The sequence below is a fragment of the Saccopteryx leptura genome, chromosome 4 (assembly GCF_036850995.1).
Source record: "Saccopteryx leptura isolate mSacLep1 chromosome 4, mSacLep1_pri_phased_curated, whole genome shotgun sequence".
NCBI classification, from domain to species: Eukaryota; Metazoa; Chordata; class Mammalia; order Chiroptera; family Emballonuridae; genus Saccopteryx; species Saccopteryx leptura.
In genome coordinates this window covers 12,838,624-12,863,081 of record NC_089506.1, presented here as the reverse complement: position 1 = coordinate 12,863,081, position 24,458 = coordinate 12,838,624, and the positions used below count along the sequence as shown (strand labels likewise).

General features: G+C 50.5%; 1 protein-coding gene across 1 annotated transcript in view; it reads left to right on the top strand.

Moving 5' to 3' along the window:
- The window catches only part of ENPP6 (ectonucleotide pyrophosphatase/phosphodiesterase 6), a 94,728-nt gene that overhangs the window by 38,994 nt on the left and 31,276 nt on the right, over positions 1–24,458 (top strand). The window contains exons 2-3 of the mRNA XM_066380155.1: positions 1,835–2,014; positions 19,795–19,906. Of these exons, the coding sequence (XP_066236252.1) occupies positions 1,835–2,014; positions 19,795–19,906 (292 nt within the window). The remainder of the gene's footprint in view (positions 1–1,834; positions 2,015–19,794; positions 19,907–24,458) is intronic.

Here is a 24,458-nt window from a genome sequence, read left to right as displayed (position 1 = left end):
TTTTTACTTTAAAGATGTAACAGATTGTCGCAAAATAAATAATTTAAGCCTAATATATCAAAAGAGTCCATACACTTGCGGTTTTCTCTTCTGGCTTCTCTTTCGGGACCGAGCTGTGCCCGACAGAAGCAACAACCCTCATGTCTCTGTAACACTCCATTTGGACTTGTTTTTCTGCCTCATTTTGCAAAGTTGACTCTATTTTTCACAGCTTGGTTCCAAATGGCATGGGTTCTATCGTTGTTCAGCACCATAGCGATAACTCCCTTCACACAGGAAGAAAGGGGACTCACTCCATAGCACCTCCCTGTGACCTGGGGGACGGTGTGGGAGGGGGCGTCTCCCTGTGACCCTGGGGGATGGTGTGGGAGGGGGCGTCTCCCTGGGACCCTGGGGGACGGTGTGGGAGGGAAGTGTCTCCCTGGGACCCTGGGGGATGGCTTGGGAGGGGGCGTCTCCCTGTGACCCTGGGGGACGGTGTGGGAGGGGGCGTCTCCCTGTGACCCTGGGGGACGGCGTGGGAGGGGGGCGTCTCCCTGTGACCCTGGGGGACGGCGTGGGAGGGGGGCGTCTCCCTGTGACCCTGGGGGACGGCGTGGGAGGGGGCGTCTCCCTGTGACCCTGGGGGACGGCGTGGGAGGGGGGCGTCTCCCTGTGACCCTGGGGGACGGTGTGGGAGGGGGCGTCTCCCTGTGACCCTGGGGGACGGCGTGGGAGGGGGCGTCTCCCTGTGACCCTGGGGGACGGCGTGGGAGGGGGCGTCTTCCTGTGACCCTGGGGGACGGCGTGGGAGGGGGCGTCTCCCTGTGACCCTGGGGGACGGCGTGGGAGGGGGCGTCTCCCTGTGACCCTGGGGGACGGTGTGGGAGGGGGCGTCTCTCTGTGACCCTGGGGGACGGCGTGGGAGGGGGCGTCTCCCTGTGACCCTGGGGGATGGTGTGGGAGGGAAGTGTCTCCCTGTGACCCTGGGGGACGGTGTGGGAGGGGGCGTCTCCCTGTGACCCTGGGGGACGGTGTGGGAGGGGGCGTCTCCCTGTGACCCTGGGGGACGGTGTGGGAGGGGGCGTCTCTCTGTGACCCTGGGGGACGGTGTGGGAGGGGGCGTCTCCCTGTGACCCTGGGGGACGGTGTGGGAGGGGGGCGTCTCCCTGTGACCCTGGGGGACGGTGTGGGAGGGGGCGTCTCCCTGTGACCCTGGGGGACGGTGTGGGAGGGGGCGTCTCCCTGTGACCCTGGGGGACGGTGTGGGAGGGGGCGTCTCCCTGTGACCCTGGGGGACGGCGTGGGAGGGGGCGTCTCCCTGTGACCCTGGGGGACGGCGTGGGAGGGGGCGTCTCCCTGTGACCCTGGGGGACGGTGTGGGAGAGCAGTGTCTCTCTGTGACCCTGGGGAACAGTTTGGGAAGGGAGCTGAGAGCCGCTAGGGTGAGAACCCAGGTCCCACGGAAATCTGCAATGTCCGTACTGATTCCTATTTAGACTTGAAGCCATGAGCAATGGGTTTGATTTTGCACAGAATGTCCCCAGTTTAACTCAAAATAGCTTCACACCTGGCAAGTTGACTTCACGCTAAATGATCCCATCCCCCTACCCCCAACCCATTACTGGGCTTCTCACTTCGTCGTGTGCCTTTGTGGCTTCTCACTCCACCATGAGCCTTTGTGGTACAACTAAGGGAGAAGCAACCTCAGTGTTTTAAAAAAAAATCAAAGCCAATCTTGATGCTGTCCTGTCCTTCCTAAATGTGGTTGGGCAGCTTTTATAAACAGAAAACAAAGATGTAACATGAAAATGCCTGAACAATACACTGACGGGTGTGTGTTCTATTCACACAGGCAGACACTGTGAGGTCCACCAGATGATCGGGAACTACATGTGGGACCCCAACACCAACAAGTCATTTGACATCGGCGTCAACAAAGACAGCCTGATGCCCCTGTGGTGGAATGGGTCGGAACCTCTGTGGGTCACTCTGACCAAGGCCAGAAGGAAGGTCTACATGTACTATTGGCCAGGTGAGTACCTCTAGACTCCTCAGTGACCTTCCAAATCTCAAAACACAGTGGAGTCTCTAAAGACAAAGGATGTGAATACCACGTCTGAAGACCAAGCCAGGGTGTGGAAAATGGGCTATTTAGTCAAGAAATATTTCTTATGAACTTGTTTGTAAAAAATTTATTTGTTTGGAACTCTCTAAGACCAGACCAGGCGCAATACCATGTCTTGAGTCCCTTGGGTCGGCGAAGCTGCTGCAGGGCGTGCAGAATTTTAAGAGAGATAGCTATAGGCTTGTTTGCCTCACAAAGAATTTGGTATCCCGTTTCTATAGATTTTTGAGCTCCTCTGCTCTATTTAAAAGATGATTGAAAAGAAAAACGATTATTCAAAGAACTTACCCTTTTCAGTAGTACATTTAACGAAGCCCCCTTGTGTTAATATTCCTCCTGTACACGGGAGATCAATGAGAAAGCAGGTTACTTCAGTTACTGCAGGGAGGTCGCCGCAGTGCACACTGCCCTGGCCCTGGTGTGGAGCCTTCGGGATCCTCTCATCCTGGCGGTCAGAAATCTCTCACTAAGGATGGAGAGGGTTCAGTGATAACAAAAGAATCAACTGAGCACCGTCTTCCTGTGGGTGGGGCTTGTTCTTAGGCAAGTGGGCAACTTGACTTGACCATGCACGTGGCTGTTGACACTTTCCCCCCTAATTCATGACGGCGCAGCCCCGATGGTGGCGGCCCGGGTCAGAGGGCGGCAGTGGCCCGGGTCAGAGGGCGGCAGCGGCCCGCTAGAGAGCTGCGGGCTGTGGGGGACGGTGGCAGGAGGGACAGGGGAGAAGGGAGAGAGGGCGGAGGAAGCCACGGCTGAATCAGAGAAGCCCCGCCCTGAGGGCGCCGGCCTTGGCAGGGGTTTGGAAGATGCTGGGTGGAGGCCGTCCCGTGGAGAGCAGGTCAGGGCACTCGAGGCAACGCTGGCTCTCACGGGAGCTTAGAGCACAGACGGACGGAGACGGTGGAAAACCTTCCACAGCGAGGGCCCGGCCGGCCGGCACGGAGCCGGAGCCCAGACTGGCATTCCTAGGGAGCTGGGGAAGCCCGAGCAGCTGCGTTCATTCAGAACCGGGCGGAGGAACCGAACCGGCAGACCCAGGCCGGGTCTGCTGGCGGATACGGTGTCAGCGCAAGTGCTCGCCTGGCTTCTGGAGACGCGGGGACTCTGTCCAGAGCAGCCCCCTCGGCCGCGGTGAGAAGCGGCTCTCGGGCAAGGCGGGGGTGTCGGAGAACGCCCTGACCTCCCGTGGAGACGCGGGGACTCTGTCCAGAGCAGCCCCCTCGGCCGAGGTGAGAAGCGGCTCTCGGGCAAGGCGGGGGTGTCGGAGAACGCCCTGACCTCCCGTGGAGACGCGGGGACTCTGTCCAGAGCAGCCCCCTCGGCCGAGGTGAGAAGCGGCTCTCGGGCAAGGCGGGGGTGTCGGAGAACGCCCTGACCTCCCGTGGAGACTCGGCCTCGCACAGAGTCATACGTGAGACCAGGGAAGCAAACGCTGTGTCCGCCCAGCGGACCAGACTTGCTGGAGGAGCCCAGCCCTGGCTCAGCCCAAGATGAAGTGTTCTGAAGCCAGAAGAGGCTTCATCAAACACAAGGGCCCCCATACACAGACCTGGGAGAGGAGCAGACCGGGCATGCTGCCTCAGGGACCACCTGAACAGATCCCAGGGCCATCGGACGACTGTGGCCCCAACGCGGAGGGGCCATCGTCCATGGAATCTGACTAACTGAACACCCTGTGTCTCAGGACTTGAGATCTTCACATCAGGTTCTCTCCCCAGAATCTCTCCCCGGCTCCCACGTGCCTCCTCCCCCTGTGATCGCCTGCCGACGGCCTTGAGAAAGCCACGGAGGCCGATCAATGCTCATGGAAAGACAAAGCAGATCCCAGAGGGAGGCCGCGGCCGTGTCTCAGACTTGTCTCTGTAGAGTGGCGACACAGCGTTATACTTCATCTCAGCCTGGAGAATCTGGCTCCTTAACGATGAGGAACAACTTGCATTTCTATATCACTGGGTAACTAAAAAAAAAAAAATCTCAAAGCCGATTTGCATGTAAAATATCTTGCTGCTTCTCCAAAACAGCCCCTGACAGGCAAGCAAGGGCCAACCACTTCCTTGGATTCATAGGTCTACAGCTAATGTGATGTAACGCCCTGTGATCAGTTTCTAGTGTTAACGATCAGGAGGACAGAAGCCACACAGAGAGCCGCCTGGAGTTTCCTCAGTGACCTACATGGGGATTAGCTAAAGATCTAGCCGTGCTGAGGTCTTGATAGAAGTCGGATGAGAAGTCTCCTCTGTCTTAGACACAGTCCAGTCCTTCTACACTGGAGACGCAGAGAAAGGCTGTCCGAGAACTGGCTATCGCCACAGGCCCTGCTGCCCGGCTCCGCCAGGACACCTTGGGCACCTTCCCTTCTTACTGGCTGACAGCTGAGGGATGAGGAGGTCACTGCTCCCTCTTCGCCCTTCACGTTGGGCCCCTCCAGCCACGGCTAATAGCGCAGCGAGCGTTCATTTGTCTCAGCAAGATGAAGCGAAGTGCAGCGGCATTTCTTCTAAACAGGATTTGGTTTTATTTTTCTTCTCGAATCCTCCTCTTCCTTCTCGACTCCCACGGGACATTGAACAGACTTCTCGATGGGGCCTGGAAAATCTTCATTGCTCCAGTGAGCTGTGTTATGACACTTTGAGTCTCGCCATTAAGTCAATATTTAGAAGTGCAATTTAGAAATGGCAGTAGTTCAAGTCTTCCTGTCAGGTAGATAAAGCAGCAGACTGAAAAATTGATCGGCGGTGAGGAGTCCAAAATACCGCACCTCCCGTCTTGAGAAATAGAATATTGTCACCAGACCCTTTATTGCCCCACCCAGTGGTGCCGTTCAGCTGTGCTGGGAAGCATGTGCCTCAGGAAATGACCCCAGGTCCTACACGGACTATTTTTGGGGGGGAAAGACCCACAGAAATCAACCAGGAACTGCATACGTAGGACCTAGTAGAGTTTCTCATACGATCCTTCACTGGTTTTATTCCCCTGCCCTGTCCTTGTGGTTTGAGGGCGAAGGAATTTCATTGAGGAGAAGGAAGAGACTCCCATCCTCACTTTGTACGGAGAGGAACCCAGAGGGGAGGAGGATGCCTTTTTTGGACAGTCGGGGCTACCTTACACAGTGGGAGCGGCTTGTAAGCTTATTCTTGTGGCTATCTTGAGATATACATATATATATAAAGGAACAAAAAGTAGTAACCTTTTAGAGGTCTGTGCTTCAAACTCTTCGGAGTGTTGGCCGACTCTGAGTTTCACAGCCAGGGGAACTTGGGGGCGATCCTTCATGTGGCCCTCAGATGGTGTTGGGTGAAGGTCTGGGCCCTTCTGCTGGCTTCTTCCTGAGCTGTGCAGGTGTTCAGGAGACTAAGACACCTTCTATGGGAGGGAAAGACACACTTCGACCCAGCTTCTCCTCCCCCACTTTTCAGAGATGGGCTGGGTGGGGAGTTAGCAGTGGCATCTGATGCAGCTTCTGTGAAGTTTCGGTTGTTAAAATCCAGGTGATTTCATCAGGACAGGGAAGGAGGCACCTTTGGCTACCGATGAAGGACTGCGACTATTCACGGCATCTGTCCTTTCCTGCTGTGCTGAACCCCCGACCACCTTTAGCCGGGCGGTACTTAGACACAGACACAGGCACCGGGAGAATTAGGAGCCCGACACCAATCCTACAGATGTGTGAGTTATCATCACGGCTAAGTTCTTCGACACTATGTCTGTGACTTCAAACATTTGGATAAAAACTGGAATTTTTTTAAGGCAACTATTTGACATGGCAAACACAAGGGGTCCAGATTCTCACTAAAATTTCTGATAACATCACCCCTTTATCATTAGAGTTAGGTGTACATAATTTTAGAACAGGGAGAGGACTTAGTGTATAGTTTGCTGGTTCCTACCCTTGTTAATCAAGACTTCTTTAGGAAACCACTTCTGTCATCCTGGCCCAAGCTATTCTCACCTCTTCCCCAGGTCCATGCGGTAACTTCCTGGCTGGTCGGTCACCGGCTGTCCAACCACAGAGGAAGCCTACCTCCCATTCTCCGTGTGGTAGCCAGAGCAGTCTTGTCAAAATGCCAGTATGATACTGTCACCTCCCTCCTTAAAACCTTCCGATGACCCCCTGTTCCTCTCAGGATAGGAATAAGTTCTTCAGCTTGGCCCACACAGGCACCTGGATTCCCTTTCCAGAAAAAAAGACACTCATGCATAATACACTCACAATTCTTTGCTCGTGTGACACAGAGACTTGTAATGCAAAGACGAGGAATGCCAAATAGTCTTTGACATGGCCACACATATATCTATAATAGCTAATTGATTTGATTTTTTTCAATGTGATGTAAACATGTGTTAAAAACTCACCTAAATATTCAATGAAACCCAAGCTCCTGTGATTAATGTTGTCCCACCAGAGTAGACTTGGTGAGCATTCTCCAAGATTCTTTGGGTTGAATTTGCCTTGAGTCATTTCCCTTATTTGCTGGTAACTTTGGTGAAATCGGTGTCATGGATGTTGTCTACTTGTGTCAGCATGAAAAGGATTATATGGCCTGACCGGGCGGTGGCGCAGTGGATAGAGCATCAGACTGGGATGCGGAGGACCCAGATTCAAGACCCCGAGGTCGCCAGCTTGAGCACGGGCTCATCTAGTTTGAGCAAAAGCTCACCAGCTTGGACCCAAGGTCACTGGCTCGAGCAAGGGGTTACTCGGTCTGCTGAAGGCCCACTGTCAAGGTACATATGAGAAAGCAATCAATGAACAACTAAGGTGTTGCAACATACAATGAAAAACTAATGATTGATGCTTCTCATCTCTCCGTTCCTGTCTGTCCCTGTCTACCCCTCTCTCTGACTCTCTATCTGTCTCTGAAAAAAAAAAAAAAGAAAAGAAAAGGATTATACGTTTGCGTTTCAAGTTGAGGTTGTTCCAAAGAAGTGATCTTCACAAACATTCTGCCAGGTTTCGAGGCGTCAACCGTTTCTGCTGCAGAGAAGCTGGGGAGGCGTTGGCTCCCAGACCACTGTCTGCAGAATCCATTCCTCCAGCGTTGGACCATTTTCATAGCGCTCCAGCCGCGTCCAATCCCCGTTGGCAGGATGGTGTCTCGGCCAAAAGGACTCATAGTTTCTCAACAGCATCCATTATGGTGATTAGAAAGCCTTAAAGAGAAATCCAGGGATGAACTTTTCATTCTCCACGAATCATGGCAAATCTGTTCCTTCATAAAACATCTTAAAAGGCTGTGACTCAAGGCCCAGGAATAGGTTCTCAGGAGACAATGATGAGTAAAACCAGATACAGGCTTTCTTCACGTCCTGAGAAGTTACCATCCTGTTGAGGGGACAGATGATCACCTCACATTAGCCCAGATAAATGTACAAGTACACTTGTTAATAATGTGACAGTGAAGAGCATATTGCCTCGTGATATCCTCTAACAAAGGATCTGGTTCTATCAGAGTGTGACTCAACCCCTGAGGGGGTAGGTAAGGTGGGGGAGGGGGGTGGTGGGGGGCAGAGCATCCAGAATGAGCAAACAGCACGTGCTAAGGTCCTGGAACGGATAGGGAAGCCCAGAAGGTTTAAGAAACCAAGAAGGGGGCTGGGTAGTGATGTGGGTGAAGGGGGGAGAGTCTGAGGTCAGGTGCCTCTGTGGTCCAAGCTGAAGAACTTACTCCTGTCCTGAGAGGAACAGGGGGTCATCGGAAGGTTTTAAGGAGGGAGGTGACAGTATCATACTGGCATGTTGACAAGACTGCTCTGGCTACCACACGGAGAATGGGAGGTAGGCCTCCTCTGTGGTTGGACAGCAGGTGACCGACCAGCCAGGAAGTTACTGCATGGACCCGGGGAAGAGGTGAGAATAGCTTGGGCCAGGATGACAGAAGTGGTGAGACGTGGATGGACTGCCAGGACCTGGTGATGGGCTGGGTTTGGGATGACGAGATTGAGCCTCGGCCGGAGGGTCTCGTTGCTCCTGCTGCACCAATGGCGTCCCAGATGTGCCAGCCACTGCCCAGAGCATGGGAAGGGGACCCAGATGGAAGGGTCTTGACAGAGTGAAGACAGGGGCCCAAAGTTGGTACTTGGGTATTAAATGAGTCCTCAGGAGAGAGTGCTGCAGTCTTGGCTTTGGGTGGCCAAGGGCCGTCCTGTAGTCACTCCTCCTAGGCCCCGGCCACAGTCTTGGTAGTTGCCGAACACCTCTTGGTCAGTCAGTGGGCCGGTGGGCTCAGCCCCCCCTGCTCTGTGTGCTGGCCCGGTCAGCGTGTGTTGGGACACAGACTGTGTGCTGGCCCGGTCAGCGTGTGTTGGGACACAGACTGTGTGCTGGCCCGGTCAGTGTGTGTTGGGACACAGAGGCAGCGCCCCCCCCCCCCAGCAGAACCCTCTGTGTGCAGAGAGCTCCGCCCCCTCTTCTTCTCCCCGCTGTGTCTCCAGCCCTTCACTGTGGAACTTCGGGAGCCTGGCAGGGGTGGGTGGGGGATTTAAAGAAAAGAGCCAGAACATGGCTTCTAGACCAATCAAGCCACTTCCTTGCTGGGGAGAGTCACTTGATTTCTCTGTGCTCCAGTTTCATTATTTGTCCCACAGGGATGACCACGTGGCCCTGTCAGGCTTGCTGGGCATGGGAAGTGAGAGAAGATACGTAGAGTATTCGGCTGGAGTAGAGCTCAATCCATCCTCTGTCCTCAGGTTCCAGAACGAGAGCTTTCCCTTGAGTCACAGAGCAGGAATACTCTGAGCCAAATAAAAATTCTTGAGTTCAAATCAAGAATTCAAATATGCACTTCAACAAAGACCACAGAGGGGGACGCAAGCCCTATTTGACTGACTGAGAGAATTCTGGGACAGGCCGTCGAGGGCCAGTAAGGGACAGGACAGGGGCTTTCCAGAAAAGGGGTGGACAGCTGGAGCTGGCCCCTGGGTCATTGGAGAAGGGAGGGAGAATAAAGCCTGTTTCTTTTATGGGATGTAGGTATCCTCCATGGGGCAAAAACCGTGAACAGAGTGAGCCATGCACATGACCACATGCAGAGGTGGAGCTTAGCACCGGGCAGTGTGGCCACTGGACTGGCCCCTGGCTGTCGGCCCAAGGAGTGCAGGGAGGTGGCTTTGCAGGGCTCACACGCACAGCACTCACTCCTGGTCCTAGCAGAAGCACCTCAGAGGTCAGACACCAGAGTCCCCTCAGACACCCCGGCAAGCGTGGTTTCTCAGACGTGGAGATCACAGGCTCGAATGTGCAGGGCCGGGAGAGGGGAGCCCCTGGCTGGGCAGGCCCCAGAGCTCTCGCGCCAGCTGCAGGGCTCAGGTCTGCAGTAAAGGGATCGACAGCCTCTTGCATCCCAAGTTGGCCCAATTGGTTGTGGTCCAAATGCCAGGAAACCAACTGTTCCAAGAAGGAGGCTTATGTTGGGAATACCATATGGTGTAGAGGTGAGGTTGGCTCGCTAAGGGGGGAGCATGATCTCACTGTGATCATGTGATCATCGGCAAGGTTTGGATGATCTCGAGGCACCTGCCTCAGCCCCGATAGCGTATCTGAGGGGCCCTCGGGGACATCAGTCAAGCAGTGGTCATTCACTCTTCTTGGGAAGAGGGCCGGCCCTGACCCCGGCCCACAGACTTCACCATCTGCAGCTCACTGGCAGAGGCAGAGATGAAAGCCCCACCTTCGGCCTCACTGAGCCTTGCTGTAGTATCACCACCGACTTCCTAACGCGGAGTCACAGCTGGGGTTAGGCGTGTACCCCTTCTCCCCCAGGTTTCCTGAGTCACGTTGCATACCTGCTGAGTCATTTTCAGTTGTTTCTGAAATCCGCTCTAACGGACAAGTCGCTTCTCGTCTCCTTTGTCTCCTGGCTCGCTCTCTGTCCTGGCACACAAGGCCAGTCTTCAGGGGCATCCTGCGCCCACCACCCTCTTTCTCTATCAGAAGGGAGACCCGCCAGAGGTCTCCCACTGACCCTGGGGACCAAAGACCCCACTTTCCCCACGGCCGTGTTCCCGCAAGCTCCGGTGCCTCCAATGCATTCTCCTGGAAAAGGCTCCATGTTTCTAAGTGAGTTAATTGGCTTAGCTGTTTTAATAAGCTCTCTTGAGACATGTATTCAACAGTTGTACACCTGCCTTGTATCACAGAGAATGCAGGGGTTATTGTTACAAGATGTGTCAAAGTTGGCACACGGAGCTGCACTTGGAAGGCGAGACCTGTGCTCTAGGGAGCTGGAGAACCGTGGTTGTTATGGGTTCCACTTGGTGGTCCTTGAGGAGTGCTGCCAGGAAGCAGGGATCCCGCAGGAGGGCAGTGTGTGTGGTGAGAACACGCCAGGACTGGGGCAGCCGCCGCCTCGCCGGCAGGGAGACCTTGGGACAGTCACTTCCCCTCTCCACGGCATTTGTTTTCTCAGCTGTCAAAGAACGGGGTTTGATGTAAGGCTGCCATGAAGGCGTCCACAGGGCACCGCTCACATGGTAGCCATCACAGATGTGCATATGTATTGTTTTCATAGTCAGTGTATGATGGTGGTTTTATTTTTTATTAATTTTTATTAATTTTAATTTATTGTGTTTACATGGATTCAAGTGTCCCACCGAATATAACTCCCTTACCCCCACCCCCGTGTCCCCCTTTATAACCCCTTGGCCCCCCTCCCCTCCACATCCTCCCCCCTTCCCTCTAGGATTTACTGTCTTGCTGTTTTTATCTCTGTGTTATATATATTTAAGAATATATCCTAAGAACACCAAATCACTGATTCAAAAGAAGAAGTGCACCCCCATGTTTATGGCAGCATTGATTACAATAGCCAAGATCTGGAAACAGCCCAAGTGTCCGTCAGTGGACGAGTAGATTAAAAAGCTTTGGTACATATACACAATGGAATACCATGCGGCAGTGAGGAAGAAGGAAATCTTACCTTTTGCGACAGCTTGGATGGACCTGGAAACTATTGTGCTAAGTGAAATAAGCCAGGCAGAGAAAGACAAATATCATATGACCTCACTCATATGTGCATATGCGTTTTGACAATGCTGCAGCCCCAGGCAACCAAGGGTGGTGACAAAACAGGCATATTAAAATAATTTTCTAATGATAGAAGTTAAATGTTTTGAAGAAATATCTTTCCAATCAATTGATCTATCTATTTATTTATTTATCTTGCACAAAGGGGCCTGTGCTCTGTGGCGGCCCCCCCAGCTGTCCATTGTTTCCTCCTCACTCAGTGGTTTCCCGTCAGGACTTGATTAGGTGGGAGGAGAGGATACTCACCCAGCCTCAGGTGGGAATATCCAGCAGGAAGGAGGACTCGAGACAGAGAGAAGTTGAGGCCCCGACATGGCCTAATTAAGGGCAGTTCCCTTCAAAGTCCCCTGGGAACGATGAGGGAACAAGGCGGAGGGAAACCCAGCGTGCCCTTGGCGTGGTTGTGAAACCGGAATCATACCCCAGAGCTCCTGTGTGATCTGCGAATGCCCAGGCCACGGCTCCTGTCTTCCCCAGGTCCCTGTGCAGAGATTCAGAAACCCTGCTTTCCTCAGGCTCCCTGGGTGACCTGCTGTGACCTCCGTTAGCCAGACCCCGTACTCCCTGTGAAGCCGTGCCGTGGCCCATGGCCCGTGGCCCGTGGTCGGAGGCAGCAGCCAGAGATGGAGCAAGGGACCCAGATGCATGGGTCGCTCCCGTGGTGGACCAGAAAGAGGCCCACAGACTCCTGGGCAGAGAGTTGTCTCGTGGGGGCCACGCAGTAACCCCACCAGGCTGCTGGCTTCCGTCAGACAAAGACTAAGGAAAACAGCACAGCCCCCGCGTGAAGTCTCCTGGGAAAGGTAACCTTGCTCTAAAGCCACTGACATCACTACTTCCATGTTCCATTGCATGGTGGCTGTCACTTCTTGCTGGCTATTTTTCTGATCATTTACACATTCTGGGTTCTAAGGTTAGAGGTGAGGTGAATGCTTCTTTCTTTGGAGACCTCACCAAGGAGAGACCATTCAGGAGAGAGGGAGCAGAAGGACTACATTTGTCCCAGGTTCTGTCCGTGTGGGTAGGAGTCTAGTCCCCTCTCAGGGGCACGTGGGGGTAGGCGGCTTCTATTCAGAGTAACTGTGTCTGCAGGACTTGCATTCAGGGCACCTCTCATTGGTTGAGATGTGGTCGTCTGACCCCATCCTCTGGCTGTCTGGTTATCTGAACAGATAGTAAATGATAATGTCCCATCTGCTCTGCTGTGAAGGGACTTCCTCTTTCTGCTCTGCTTCCAGAGCTTCAGCTGTGGGACAGCCTGCGGAGAAAAAAATCACACCACCCTGGGCGGTCAGTCCATCTAACCTCCAACCCCCCGGCCACTTTATGCCCGTCTGCTTTCCTAGCAGCAACACCACAGTTGCCATAGGGTAGAGCCACTGCTGCCTGGGTTCCTGTTTCGGGGGCTTCCCAACTGGTTCCCAGAGGTTTATAGGAACAAGATGGGTTTTAAGGGAATTAATTCTAGGAGTGTTAGCTTTCTTATGTATTGGGAAAATTGTCCTCACTCAAGCAGGCCCCTTTCCTACTTTGCATAAGAAGGGAGTGCCCGTCAGCACGAAATCAAGAATCTTACAGAGGTACATTGTCTCTAGTATATGGAAGCCCGTAGGTACGCGCGAACACACACACACATGCACACACACGCACACACATATACACACATGCACACACACACGCGCGCGCACGCACACACATGCACGCGCACATACACACATGCACACACACACATACACACACGTGCGCGCACACACACACATAGACCATTCAAAATATTGACGTAGATGTTGAGAAAGTGAATGTATTTAGTGATATAAATAACAAAACTTGAAAAAAATCAAGTATTTTTCAAGTCTTGCTATTACATTATTTAAGAAAAACTTAATTGAGTTGTCAGCTAACACACTATTTAAAAATGTATGATGATAGATCACTATGTGAATGTTGGCATTCAAAGAAGCACTTCAAAGAATCAAATGACATTGGTACAACAAGCTACTTCTATTTCCATTACTTATTTATGTGAACAACTTTCTTAATCCTTACATTTAACAAATAAGAATAGAATAGATTTTGAATGTGTCTCAGTCTAAAGATCAGTCATATTCACCCATAAATATATGAATTAATTTTTAAAAGCATACCTAGTCCTTTCCTTATGAGAGCCATTTCTAATAAAATGTCACTTTTTATGTTTGATAACTATTTGTAGAAAGTTAGGGTTCCACTTGGTAGAATGACAGGCTTAGTTGTTTTGAGCCAACACTTTTCTCCAACAACAACTAGAAAATCTGCTGGACAGTGTGTATGTGTGCATATATGTGATGGATAAGAGACATACCAAAACCTACAGAAAGAGGTATGCATATCTGGAAACTGGTATCAGGCCTCCCAGTCAAACACTGATCTCAAAAGCAGTGATTGAAAGGCTAAGAAACTGACCTGACCTTTTGACAGAATGAGAAGATGGGGGAAAATGACAAAAAATCTACAGCCCACCAAGGAGAAGAGACCTAAACACCCCAGGCTTTCAGTTGGACAACAAAGGGCAATAAACATTCTAGGAATAAGAATGAACTAGAAATAGACAAGAGGTGAAGACTTCTTGTGGACTTAACATTCATTAAGACCAAGCTGAGCTTTGAATTATCTTTTTTTATTTTTTAAGGTAAGAAGAGGAGAGATATAGTGAGTCAGACTCCCTCATGTGCCCTTACTGGAATCTATTCGGCAACCCCATCTGGGGCCGATGCTCAAATACCAAGCTATTTTTAGTGCCTCAGGCCAGTGCACTCCAACACAGCTATCCTCGGTGCCTGAGGCCATGCTCAAACCAATCGAGCCATTGGTTATAAAAGGGGAAGAGGGAGAGAAAGGGGAGAGGGAGGAGGGTAGAAGCAGATGGTTACTTCTCCTGTGTGTCCTGACCAGGAATCAAACCTGGAATGTCCACACATCAGGCCAACGCTCTAGCCACTGAGCCACCAGCTAGAAACTGAATCATCTTAATCTCTGACTAAATTCACTTTGGATTAAGATGGTCTTCCTTGAGCCTAGGTGCCTATAATAACCAAAAGCATATATTCTCTAGAAGAAGATAACATCTAGAGTGTCAAATGGTACCTATAACTTTATATATACAATATACAGCATTCAATTACAAAAAATAACCCAAAAGAGGAAAACAAAGCCTGACCAAAATGTCTAGAGGAAAAATGGCAGATAATAGATGCAAACCCACAATGATCCAGATATCAGACATGGACTTTAAGAGTGCCATGATAAAAACAAAACAAAACTAAACTAAACTAAATGACAATTCCAGTTAACAGCAGTAAACTGGAATTTTTAAAAAATGAATTATAGAACTGAAGACAGTATCCAGCTTAAATGTGGAGAGGCAAAAAGATGAAAAAAATATTTGAGAGATAATGATTGAGAACTTTCCAAAACAGACAAGAGATAACAAATAGTAGATTCAAGAAACTGGGGTTGGGGGGGGGGGAACTCATGAATTTCAGAATTGCTGAAAACCACAGACAATGAGAAAATCTTGAAAGCAATCAGAGAAAAATGTTCAAAGAAGTAATAAGACTGGCAGCTTACTTTTTTTAAAAAAAATGGAAGTCAGAAAGACAATGGAATGATATCCTCACAGTGATAAGAGAAAAAATCCCCCAAAAAGATCAACCCAAAATTCTATATTCAGTGAAATTATCCTTCAAAAATGAAAGCAGAATAATGACCCTTTCTAGAAACAACAACAAAAAAGACTGCACTTATTTCCAGAAGCTTTAGAGTAAAAGATACTAAATTCTTCAGCAGAAGGAAAATGGTCACAATGAAAGCACAGGGATGGAGGAAGGAAGGAAGAGCAACAGAGACGGTTAATTTGTATGTAAAAGTAAATTAATAATAGTAACAATAATTTTTCAGATTAAAATTCCATAGAGTATTAAAATCCACAACAACAGAAGTACAAAATGTGGCAGCAATGTAAAATGCAGAGTTGAAGTGTTCAAATGACTTTGCATCGTCCGGGAAGTTATGAATGTGCAAATTTATTTTAGACTTCAATAAACCAATACTTCATTTTTTTTATCATCTCTAGGGCACTATGCCAGAAAGAGATTAATTAAAATACATAAGTAGCAAGCTAATAGAGGATGTGAAACGGAACAAAAATAATAATATGTGCTTAATCCAAAAGAAATCAGGAAAGAAGAGAAAAACTATTGAATGTGTGATTAATTCAAGACACACAGTAAGATGGCTGGCTTACACACAAAAGAACCAGTAAATACATTACATGTAAATTTTACTTCTGTGAACTAATATTTTATTAAATATTTCAATTATTTTGAATGAGCCTGACCTGTGGTGGCGCAATGGATGAAGCATCAACCTGGAATGCTGAGGTCGCCAGTTTGAAACCCTGGGCTTGCCTGGTCAAGGCACATATGGGAGTTGATGCTTCCTGCTCCTCCCTCCCTCCCTTCTCTCTCTATCTCTCTTCTCTGTAAAATGAATAAATAAAATCTTTTTATTTTTTTATTTTTCATTTTTCTGAAGCTGGAAACAGGGAGAGACAGTCAGACAGACTCCTGCATGCGCCCGACCGGGATCCACCCAGCACGCCCACCAGGGGGCGATGCTCTGCCCATCCTGGGCATCGCCATGTTGCAACCAGAGCCACTCTAGAGCCTGAGGCAGAGGCCACAGAGCCATCCCCAGCGCCCGGGCCATCTTTGCTCCAAAGGAGCCTTGGCTGCGGGAGGAGAAGAGAGAGACAGAGAGGAAAGCGCGGCGGAGGGGTGGAGAAGCAAATGGGCGCTTCTCCTGTGTGCCCTGACCGGGAATCAAACCCGGGTCCTCTGTACGCTAGGCCGACGCTCTACCGCTGAGCCAACCGGCCAGGGCCTAAATAAAATCTTTTTAAAATTAATTTAAATGAGTCAATTTCTATGAAGTTCAAAAGCAGGGAAAACTAACTGATAGTCCAAGAATAGTGTTTGCACTTGGGAGGGTAGTGACTAGAGTGGAGCAGGAGCAGGAGCCTATATGTGAAGGTAACGTTCTGTCTCCTGAGCTGGGTGCTGGTTACAAGTTGCATTCACTTGGTAGGAACTCATTGAACAATACACTTAGGATTTAGTCACGTTTTTGTGTCTATGATAATCTTTAACAGAAATTCACATTATAAAGAACTATCAATGGACTGGATAAAAGTAAAACCTAATATATGCTTCTCATAAAAGATGCATGTCAGATGTAAGTATGCAGGACAGTAAAAGTAATGGCATTTAAAAAAAAATACAGAATGGCCTGACCAGGCGATGGCGCAGTGGATAGAGCGTCTGACTGGGATGCGGAGGACCCAGGTTTGAGACCCCAAGGTCACCAGCTTGAGCGCAGGCTCGTCTGGTTTGAGCAAAGCTCACCAGCTTGGACCCAAGGTTGCTGGCTCGAGCAAGGGGTTACTCAGTCTGCTGTAGCCCCACCGTCAAGGCACATATGAGAAAGCAATCAATGAACAACTAAGGTGTTGCAATGGAAAACTAATGATTGATGCTTCTCATCTCTCTCCATTCATGTCTGTTCCTATCTATCCCTCTCTCTGACTATCTCTGTCTCTATAAAAATAAATAAAGAAAGAAAGAAAGAAAGAAAGAAAGAATGAAAGAAAGAAAGAAAGAAAGAAAGAAAGAAAGAATTAAGATAATAAAAGATACAGCATGTAAACACTAACCAATGAATAATAGTAGCGAGTATAGCAAATGATATTTCCCCCCAGAAAAGTTCATGCTCCTTCCTCAGTCAGACTTCTGGGTGGAGCCTAAATCAATCTAATCTGTAGTTGAGCTGGGTCTGGGCTTTTCTGAAGCCTTAGCTAGATTCATTTTGCCACTAGCTTCAAATGCCATGAGGGGAGATAAGGATTATCCCTTTAGCAGCTCTTGGAATTTGTCCACTAGATAACTAACTCTATTTCTTACACGGGAAGTTGATGCTGCCAACTTTTTTGATCACTGAGGAGTTGTTTTTCTCTCCAGCATTTCCCCCCAACTTTCTGCAACTTGAAAGGTCTCCCTCTCCCCCGATCTTCTTCCCTAGCCTTCGGGGAGCTGTGGCCTTGCACTCAGCGAAAGACGGGGCGATTTACCTCCGTTCCCCTGTCCTGCCCGTGGCCTTTGGTGGGATGCTACCACAGTTCTTAATTAAGTTAAAGTTTATTGTCACTTCTAAAACCAAAAAATTCCATCACAGCGTCATAACAGATCTGCTTTGCCACACATCGTCTCTAACTCGACTCTATCAACTAAACAATTCTATGTATAGTTAATCACTAAACATTTTTATGTCATCCTTTAACCTGAAACAGTTATAAATTTCTCGGGTCGACTTTGTTACTATGCCAATATTAAATCCAGATTTATTTTAATCCAGTAAAGCATTAAAAGAATGTATGATTGATAATATTAACAAACATAATTATTATACAGAAACACCTACGGTTTGATATTAATGTACAAACACAAAATTGTACAGTTGTGTCTTTTGGGGGTTTTTTTATCTGCAAAATCATGGTCAAAATTCCAGGACTTACAAGCTCACATAACTTGATGTCAGATGTTCTCCAAGCAGAACCTGGCAGGCTGTGTAAGGCTGTTAATCTTTTGAAGGATGGGCGGTGTCTTGTTCGCATTGGATTGCTGACACTGAGCACAGAGCAGATGCAAAGTGTGGGCCCCCTCATCCTTGGCTGAATAAATAACTTTGAGAGAACAATAAACATTCACAAACAACCTTCAACCAATAAAACACGGGTATCTTATGTGCTGTAACTGGTCAAAATCAAACGGGCATGTCTTCCAATGATGAATATTTTCCAAGAACCCATGGGCAGGATTTGCTCTTGGGGATTCTAACCTGTTTATCCTACTCAACAAACAAGATTTGGAAAGGCAGCTTCCTGCCTTCGAGGTCTCTCTTCATCCTCTTAGATAGGCTCGCTCTCCCTGAACCCAAGGTATCAGGCAGAGAGAGATGGGGTCTCCATGGAGACCCAGGCTGGATAAGGAATTCTTCTTGGGGGCTGCCCCACCTTCATAAATCAGCTGTAACCAAGGGTAGACCAGATGGCCACCAGCTGTAGCCAGATGTGCCCAGGAGTGGGGTTAATGTGTTTCTTGACAGAGACCCTCCTTTCTCCCACATTCCCAGCTTGTCCCACTCTTACTCACTTCTACCTTGGAGATCATTTTCCATGGGCTACAAGGAAGCTCACCACCTGGTCTCCTGACACCCCTCGTCTGGGACTGAGCTGTGCTGACAGTGCTCCACACACACTTTCTTGTTTCTAACTTTGAACTTTTGCTTCTGCTGCTCTCTTTGCTTGGGACGTCCCTTTCCTTCCCATCTCCACCCCCCCCCCCAATGCATTGGCTAGATGCAGTCTGTAAGACTGAGCTCAACATGGGCATTCAAGGAAGGCTTCCAGGAGGAAGTGTTTCTCATCCAAGTCTCCCAGTAAGTGTGCCCTTCACTTAGACTTCACAAAGTGCAATGTTTTCCTGTATGTCTCCTTCCTCTGGACTCCTCTCTGGCGTGCTCCAGGTTGAAGACCTTGACTAATAAATTTCTGTTCATAGTAGGCGCCCGATAAATGTACCCAACTCACTCAAACTGAAACTGACTCATCCCTCCCCTGCCTTATATTCTGATAAGTTGGGTGTTTCCTCCTCAGGGCAACTGCTTCTACTTCTCAGGTAACTGGGGCAGAGAAGGTGAGGCCGTAACAACTGTTCACATCTGAATGCCTTGTATTCTTTTATTTCATGTTGGAAGAGTCCTTGCTTATGCTCAGTGATCTGGATCTAACTCTAAATCCAGTTAGACTAGTGAAATACTTATTTTTATTATTCCTGGATTAATCAGATACTACTTAATTCTTCATTGTAAAACAGGCAAAGCCTGACCAGGTGGTGGCGCAGTGGACAGAGCGTCGGACTGGGATGCGGAAGACCCAGGTTCAAGACCCTGAGGTCGCCAGCTTGAGCGCGGGCTCATCTGACTTGAGCAAAAAGCTCACCAGCTTGAGCCCAAGGTCGCTGGCTCAAGCAAGGGGTTACTCGGTCTGCTGAAGGCCCACGGTCAAGGCACATATAAGAAAGCAATCAATAAACAACTAAGGTGTCGCAATGAAAAACTGATGATTGATGCTTCTCATCTCTCTCTGTTCCTGTCTGTCTGTCCCTATCTATCCCTCTCTCTGACTCTCTGTCCCTGTAAAACAGGCAAAGGTACAATAGAAGATTTAGTGATTATGAAAAACCTACAGGAAAAAAAAATGTGTGAATTGAGACATTTCTGTGTACTAATTAATTTTTTGTTTCAAATTTGGGAATTGAGAAAGACTATTATTAACTACTTTTTGCTAGTCCCTGTCAGGGGACACCAGTGTTACAGAGGAATGACATTTGAGAACCTCTGCTCCAGTTAAACAAAATTAAGGGTTAACTATCCCACCTAGCAGCAGCAAGTTCTTTTGATGTCATGAACATTTTATTTTGACTAATGGCGCTGCCTTCCAGAAACAGGCTCATCACCTTACCTCGACTGTTGAAGAAGTTAACCACTTAACCATCTTTTTCCTTCCTAGGCTGTGAGGTCGAGATTCTTGGTGTCAGGCCCACTTACTGCCTAGAATACAAAAACGTCCCGACGGACATCAATTTCGCCAATGCAGTCAGTGACGCTCTTGACTCCTTCAAGTAAGTGTCCCGGTTCTGACCATACCACTGTTCTTCCTTGCTTCCAGGACCAGTAGCGAAGGCTAATGTGAATGAAGAAGAGAGGTGGTGATTCGGTACATGCTTGTATCTCCGAAGATATTAATAAGCACTTGACAAAAAGGGAGGATCTGCAGTGAAAGAGGTTTAGAGGAACAGCTGACTCTGTTCTCTTCCCAGAAATGTACAAATCAATTAGCATATTAGAACAGAGAACTTTGTTTTTCTCTCCCACATGAAACCATAGCACACAGTTTGGAAAATGCCATAATAAGCAGTGTTGTCCTGAATAACACACAAGAGTCTGTCGGGGAAAGCCTCGAGTCCGTCTCTGAAACCACTGGATGTAGATATCAAAATGGGTAACCAGGTGGGGGGTCTACCTGAAAAATCAGCGACCAAGAGGCTGAGGATGTTGGGGCGCTTATGTTTCCAAGGCTGGACATGGGGTCACCTGGGTTACTGAGTGGGTCTTCTGGATAGGGCCAGGGCAGAAGAGCCATAGTAATCAGTGCGGAGACCATGGAAGGGCCTTCAGCTTCCAGCTGGGCAGATCCTGAGAGCCTCAAACCGGAGGCGTGGTGTCCAGATCGCTAGCACTGACCACATGCACTGACCTGTAGGGAAGGTTGCCTCAGAGTGAGTAGACCAATTATGTATCCGCTCGTGCCACCACCATCCCAGCCACTGTGGGGAGCAGCGGTCACCCCCACAGAGCTGTGAAAGCAGCACACGTCGGCCTGGCCTTCGCTGCCTCTTAGAACGTTCCAGTTCTGTGATACCTGTCAAGACGGTCCTCTGGACACATGAAGGTTCAGGTTCTGATTGACAGGTTGGAGAGAAAATAGGTTAGAGAAACTGAAACACTGAGAGGGAACAAATGAAAATTTTAGGATATTGGGGGGGTGGAGGGAAGGGACAGGGGCTGGAGGAAGTAACCAGTAACTAGCTGCTCTGCACCACGTGGCTTGCAACTCCGGTGCGTTACGTGATGCTGCCTCCGACCTACTCTGCTCGCTCACTCTTGCCCGCAAGGGCTGAACGCCACACCCACGCTGAACCGGGATGTGGGGCTGCAGCCCAGCTTGTGCAAACAAAGCAGAACGGCGCGGCGGGCGCCGCGGATGAGCTGAGCTGGAACTTTCTACGTCTACATGAGGCCGTTTTCAACACATACAAATGCTGCCCATCCCGACAGCCTCCTGCCTTGCCAAATATGAAAACTTGTAACGTGGTTGTCATACAAACACCTTCAAATAACACAACACTCTGCTTGGCAGTGTGACTGTTTCCGCATCTCTCTTGTCTCGAGACCGGAATGGACCCCCCGGGGACACGGCTGTGAGAAGCCCGGGTCAGCGCCACCCGACCGCACGCTGGCTGGTCCAGGCCGGCGTCCCTGTCCTGAGACACCCCAGGATGCTGGAGGGACAGGGCTCTGTTTCCCAGAGGACTTTCCGCTTCTGCTCCTGTTTCTAGGGAATTGTTCTTTCTGCTTTCGAGCTGAACCGCGTCGCGATGGAACGGCAGAGAAGCAGCCCCTTCCCTGGGGCGCGGCGTTTAGAAACGGGGAGGACGGGGTTTTCGTTGGTGGTGGTGGTGGTGATGGTAGTGAGTGAGTGAGTGAGTGTGTGTGTGTGTGTTTAGAAAGGTACTGGGCCCCTCCAGAGAGAGAAAAAACTACAAGGAACTGGAGGCCCCGGAAAGCGGCCCCAAGCTAGGCCTCGACGTGCTGCGTGCCGGTGCTAACACCTCGCCCAGCTTTGCGGTCATGTACAGAGATGGTCACGGGCCCCAGGGGACGGCACCCACACAGTCCCCCACGTGAATGACGCCCAGGAGCTGGGCAGTGAAGTCCAGGCAGGATGGACCCAGGCCGGGGCACTTGTCCTGTGGACTCTTCATCCTGCAGAGTCTAACAGGGCCACCAGGAACAGCCCCTTTGCATAGTGACGGGGTGGAGATCTACTATCTCTAAGACTAGTCAGGGCTTCAGTTGAGAGAGAGAGAAAAAAAAATAGGGGGAAAATCAGCCAGATGATACTTACTGCCCTTGGAAGACAGTCAAGTGATTCAGGCAGCTTTCTCTACAAGCCTGTGCACTGTTAGAATATGTCTCACTTCCTTCTCACAAGGCAGAATGAAGGATCGACAGCCGTGAGCCAACACGGGCCCAGTCTAGAACCGTCTAGAATAATCAAAACCACTTCACAGCCCTGGCCGGTTGGCTCAGTGGTAGAGCGTCAGCCTGGCATGCAGGAGTCCCAGGTTCGATTCCTGGCCAGGGCACACAGGAAAAGCGCCCATCTGCTTCTCCACCCCTCTCTTTCCTCTGTCTCTCTCTTCTCCTCCTGCAGCCAAGGCTCCACTGGAGCAAAGTTGGCTCAGGCACTGAGGACGGCTCCATGGCCTCTGCTTCAGGCGCTAGAATAGCCCTGGATGCAACAGAGCGACGCCCCAGATGGGCAGAGCATCGCCCCCTGGTGGGCATGCCGGGTGGATCCTGGTCAGGTGCATGCGGGAGTCTGTCTGACTGTCTCCCCATTTCCAACTTCAGAAAAATACAAAAAACAAACAAACAAACAAACAAAAAAACAAGCCACTTCACAGCTTGTTCATGCAAGAATGTCACTCAAAGGAATCCCTAATTCTCCTGGTATGTGTATTTAGCCAAAATTCAGGCATCGGCCCCAAATGAAGGAGCATGTCTAGAACTCCCTACTCACCTCTTGGTTTCTTTCAGCCCTATCCCAAACTCCTCGCTGTGATAGGAAGGGCGTTTAGAGCTCTTCCACATGAGTACGCAAACATGCATGTGCACGCAAGCACCCGCAAACACCCACCCTTCTCCCGGTCAGCGCTGCTTATACGAGTGTCTTTGTCCACTCTGCTGTTAGTCTGAGGAGCAGAGGAAACAGGCACAGGGCAGATAGGCTGTGACAGAGGCAGGAGAGACAGGTAAGGTCTTGAACAGGGAGGCCTGCCCAGGGGCAGCATGTCAGCAAAGGGTCCACATCAGCCCAGAACTGCACGTGTCCGTGCAGAAAGGCCGCGGCCTCCACGTCAGACCTGGGCACTGCCGCCAGTGCTCAGCGGGTCAGGGCTCTCCTGACCCAGGTCACAGCCCTGTCAGGAGCTACCTCCGCACCTGGGCAGCGTCCCCGTGGAGGAAAGGAGAAGGGGAGGAGAACCAGCGTTTCTAATAGCCACCTGCTAGAATGGTGTCGTTGGCTTTATTGCTGTTGATGCAGTTTGCTCTACATCAGGCACTGCATAGGAGTTCTTCCCTGCCCCTGCCCCTTCCAAATGGGCCCGCTGACTCTCTGGCAAGTCAACACCTGTTTCGGGTCTCACACAGCTAGTAGGTGGAGTCCTTTCCACGGGGCTCCGGACCTAGTCTTGGGGGGGACCCTCCTGAGCATGAAGTAGCTGGAAACTGCTTCGGAGTCAACGCCGCCATCGCCCCGTCTGTACCCACGCCTGCAAGGTGCCCCAGGAGGAATCAGGTGGCAGGGTTGCTTCTTCGCAATCCTCCTCTTTGGGCCATGCTGTGCCCGGGGCTTCTGCAGGGTGGAGGTGGGGTGGTGGCCTCGGCACTCCGTGTGCTCAGGGGCATGTGGCTCCCGTCACTGGTACTCTGTGTGCCCGGCCACCGCTCGAGGGGACACCCAGGCAGCACCCGCCCACTCGGCCACCTGGCCTGTCAGAAAAAGAAGGCAGTTTGAGACCCACATCGCTGGGCCCATCCTCCCGGAAGTTCTGCTTGCAGGCTGTTCATGTCAGCGGGCAGAAGAAGGGCGTGAGGCTGGAGCCCGATAAGCCTGGGTAGCTGACGTGGGGGTGCCCGGGCAGCGGCCACGGGGAGCGATGGCAGACACAGCCCCGGGTGCCTGCGGGGGCCGGGCGGCCATGTCCAGGCTGGGCAGACCAACGGAGGTGGCCTCTCACGAGGTTGGTCAAGTAGCAATGGTCTGGGGGAGCAGTGGACGCAGGTGCCACCCTCTGTCACACTCCAGGCTGGGGCAGCAGCTCGATGTCCTGGCCTCTGTCCCTCCTCCCTGTGACTCTGAAGAAGACGGGCGAGAGCACAGGCTGGCCCAGACTGGTGTCTCCTCCCCGCTGGGCACACAGGGCGAGGCTGTCTAAGCATGCCTGTGTGGAACAGAGAAATGGGGGTGTTCATTCCCTCTGCCCCCCTTTCACTGTCTGTCGAGCACTTTGCGAACTCCAGCTCATCCAACACCCTTGCATCGTACTTTGAGAAGGTTTTCCAGGTAGGAAGTCGCGGCTTAGAGATACTTAGAGGCCTCCAGGTGAGCAAGAAGAGAAGCCAGAATTTGAACCCAGATTCGTTTAGTTCTGATGCCCTGTCAAAGTATAGTTTTTATCATGAGAACTTTGGCCTGGGCTCGCTACATAAGCAGACGGGAATTAGGCGGCAGTTCGCATGAATTTATTTCTGAGGTCACCAAGGTGTGACAAGGCTCATTAAAAAGAGTGTAAAAGGCACACAGACGAAAGAAAAGGATGATAG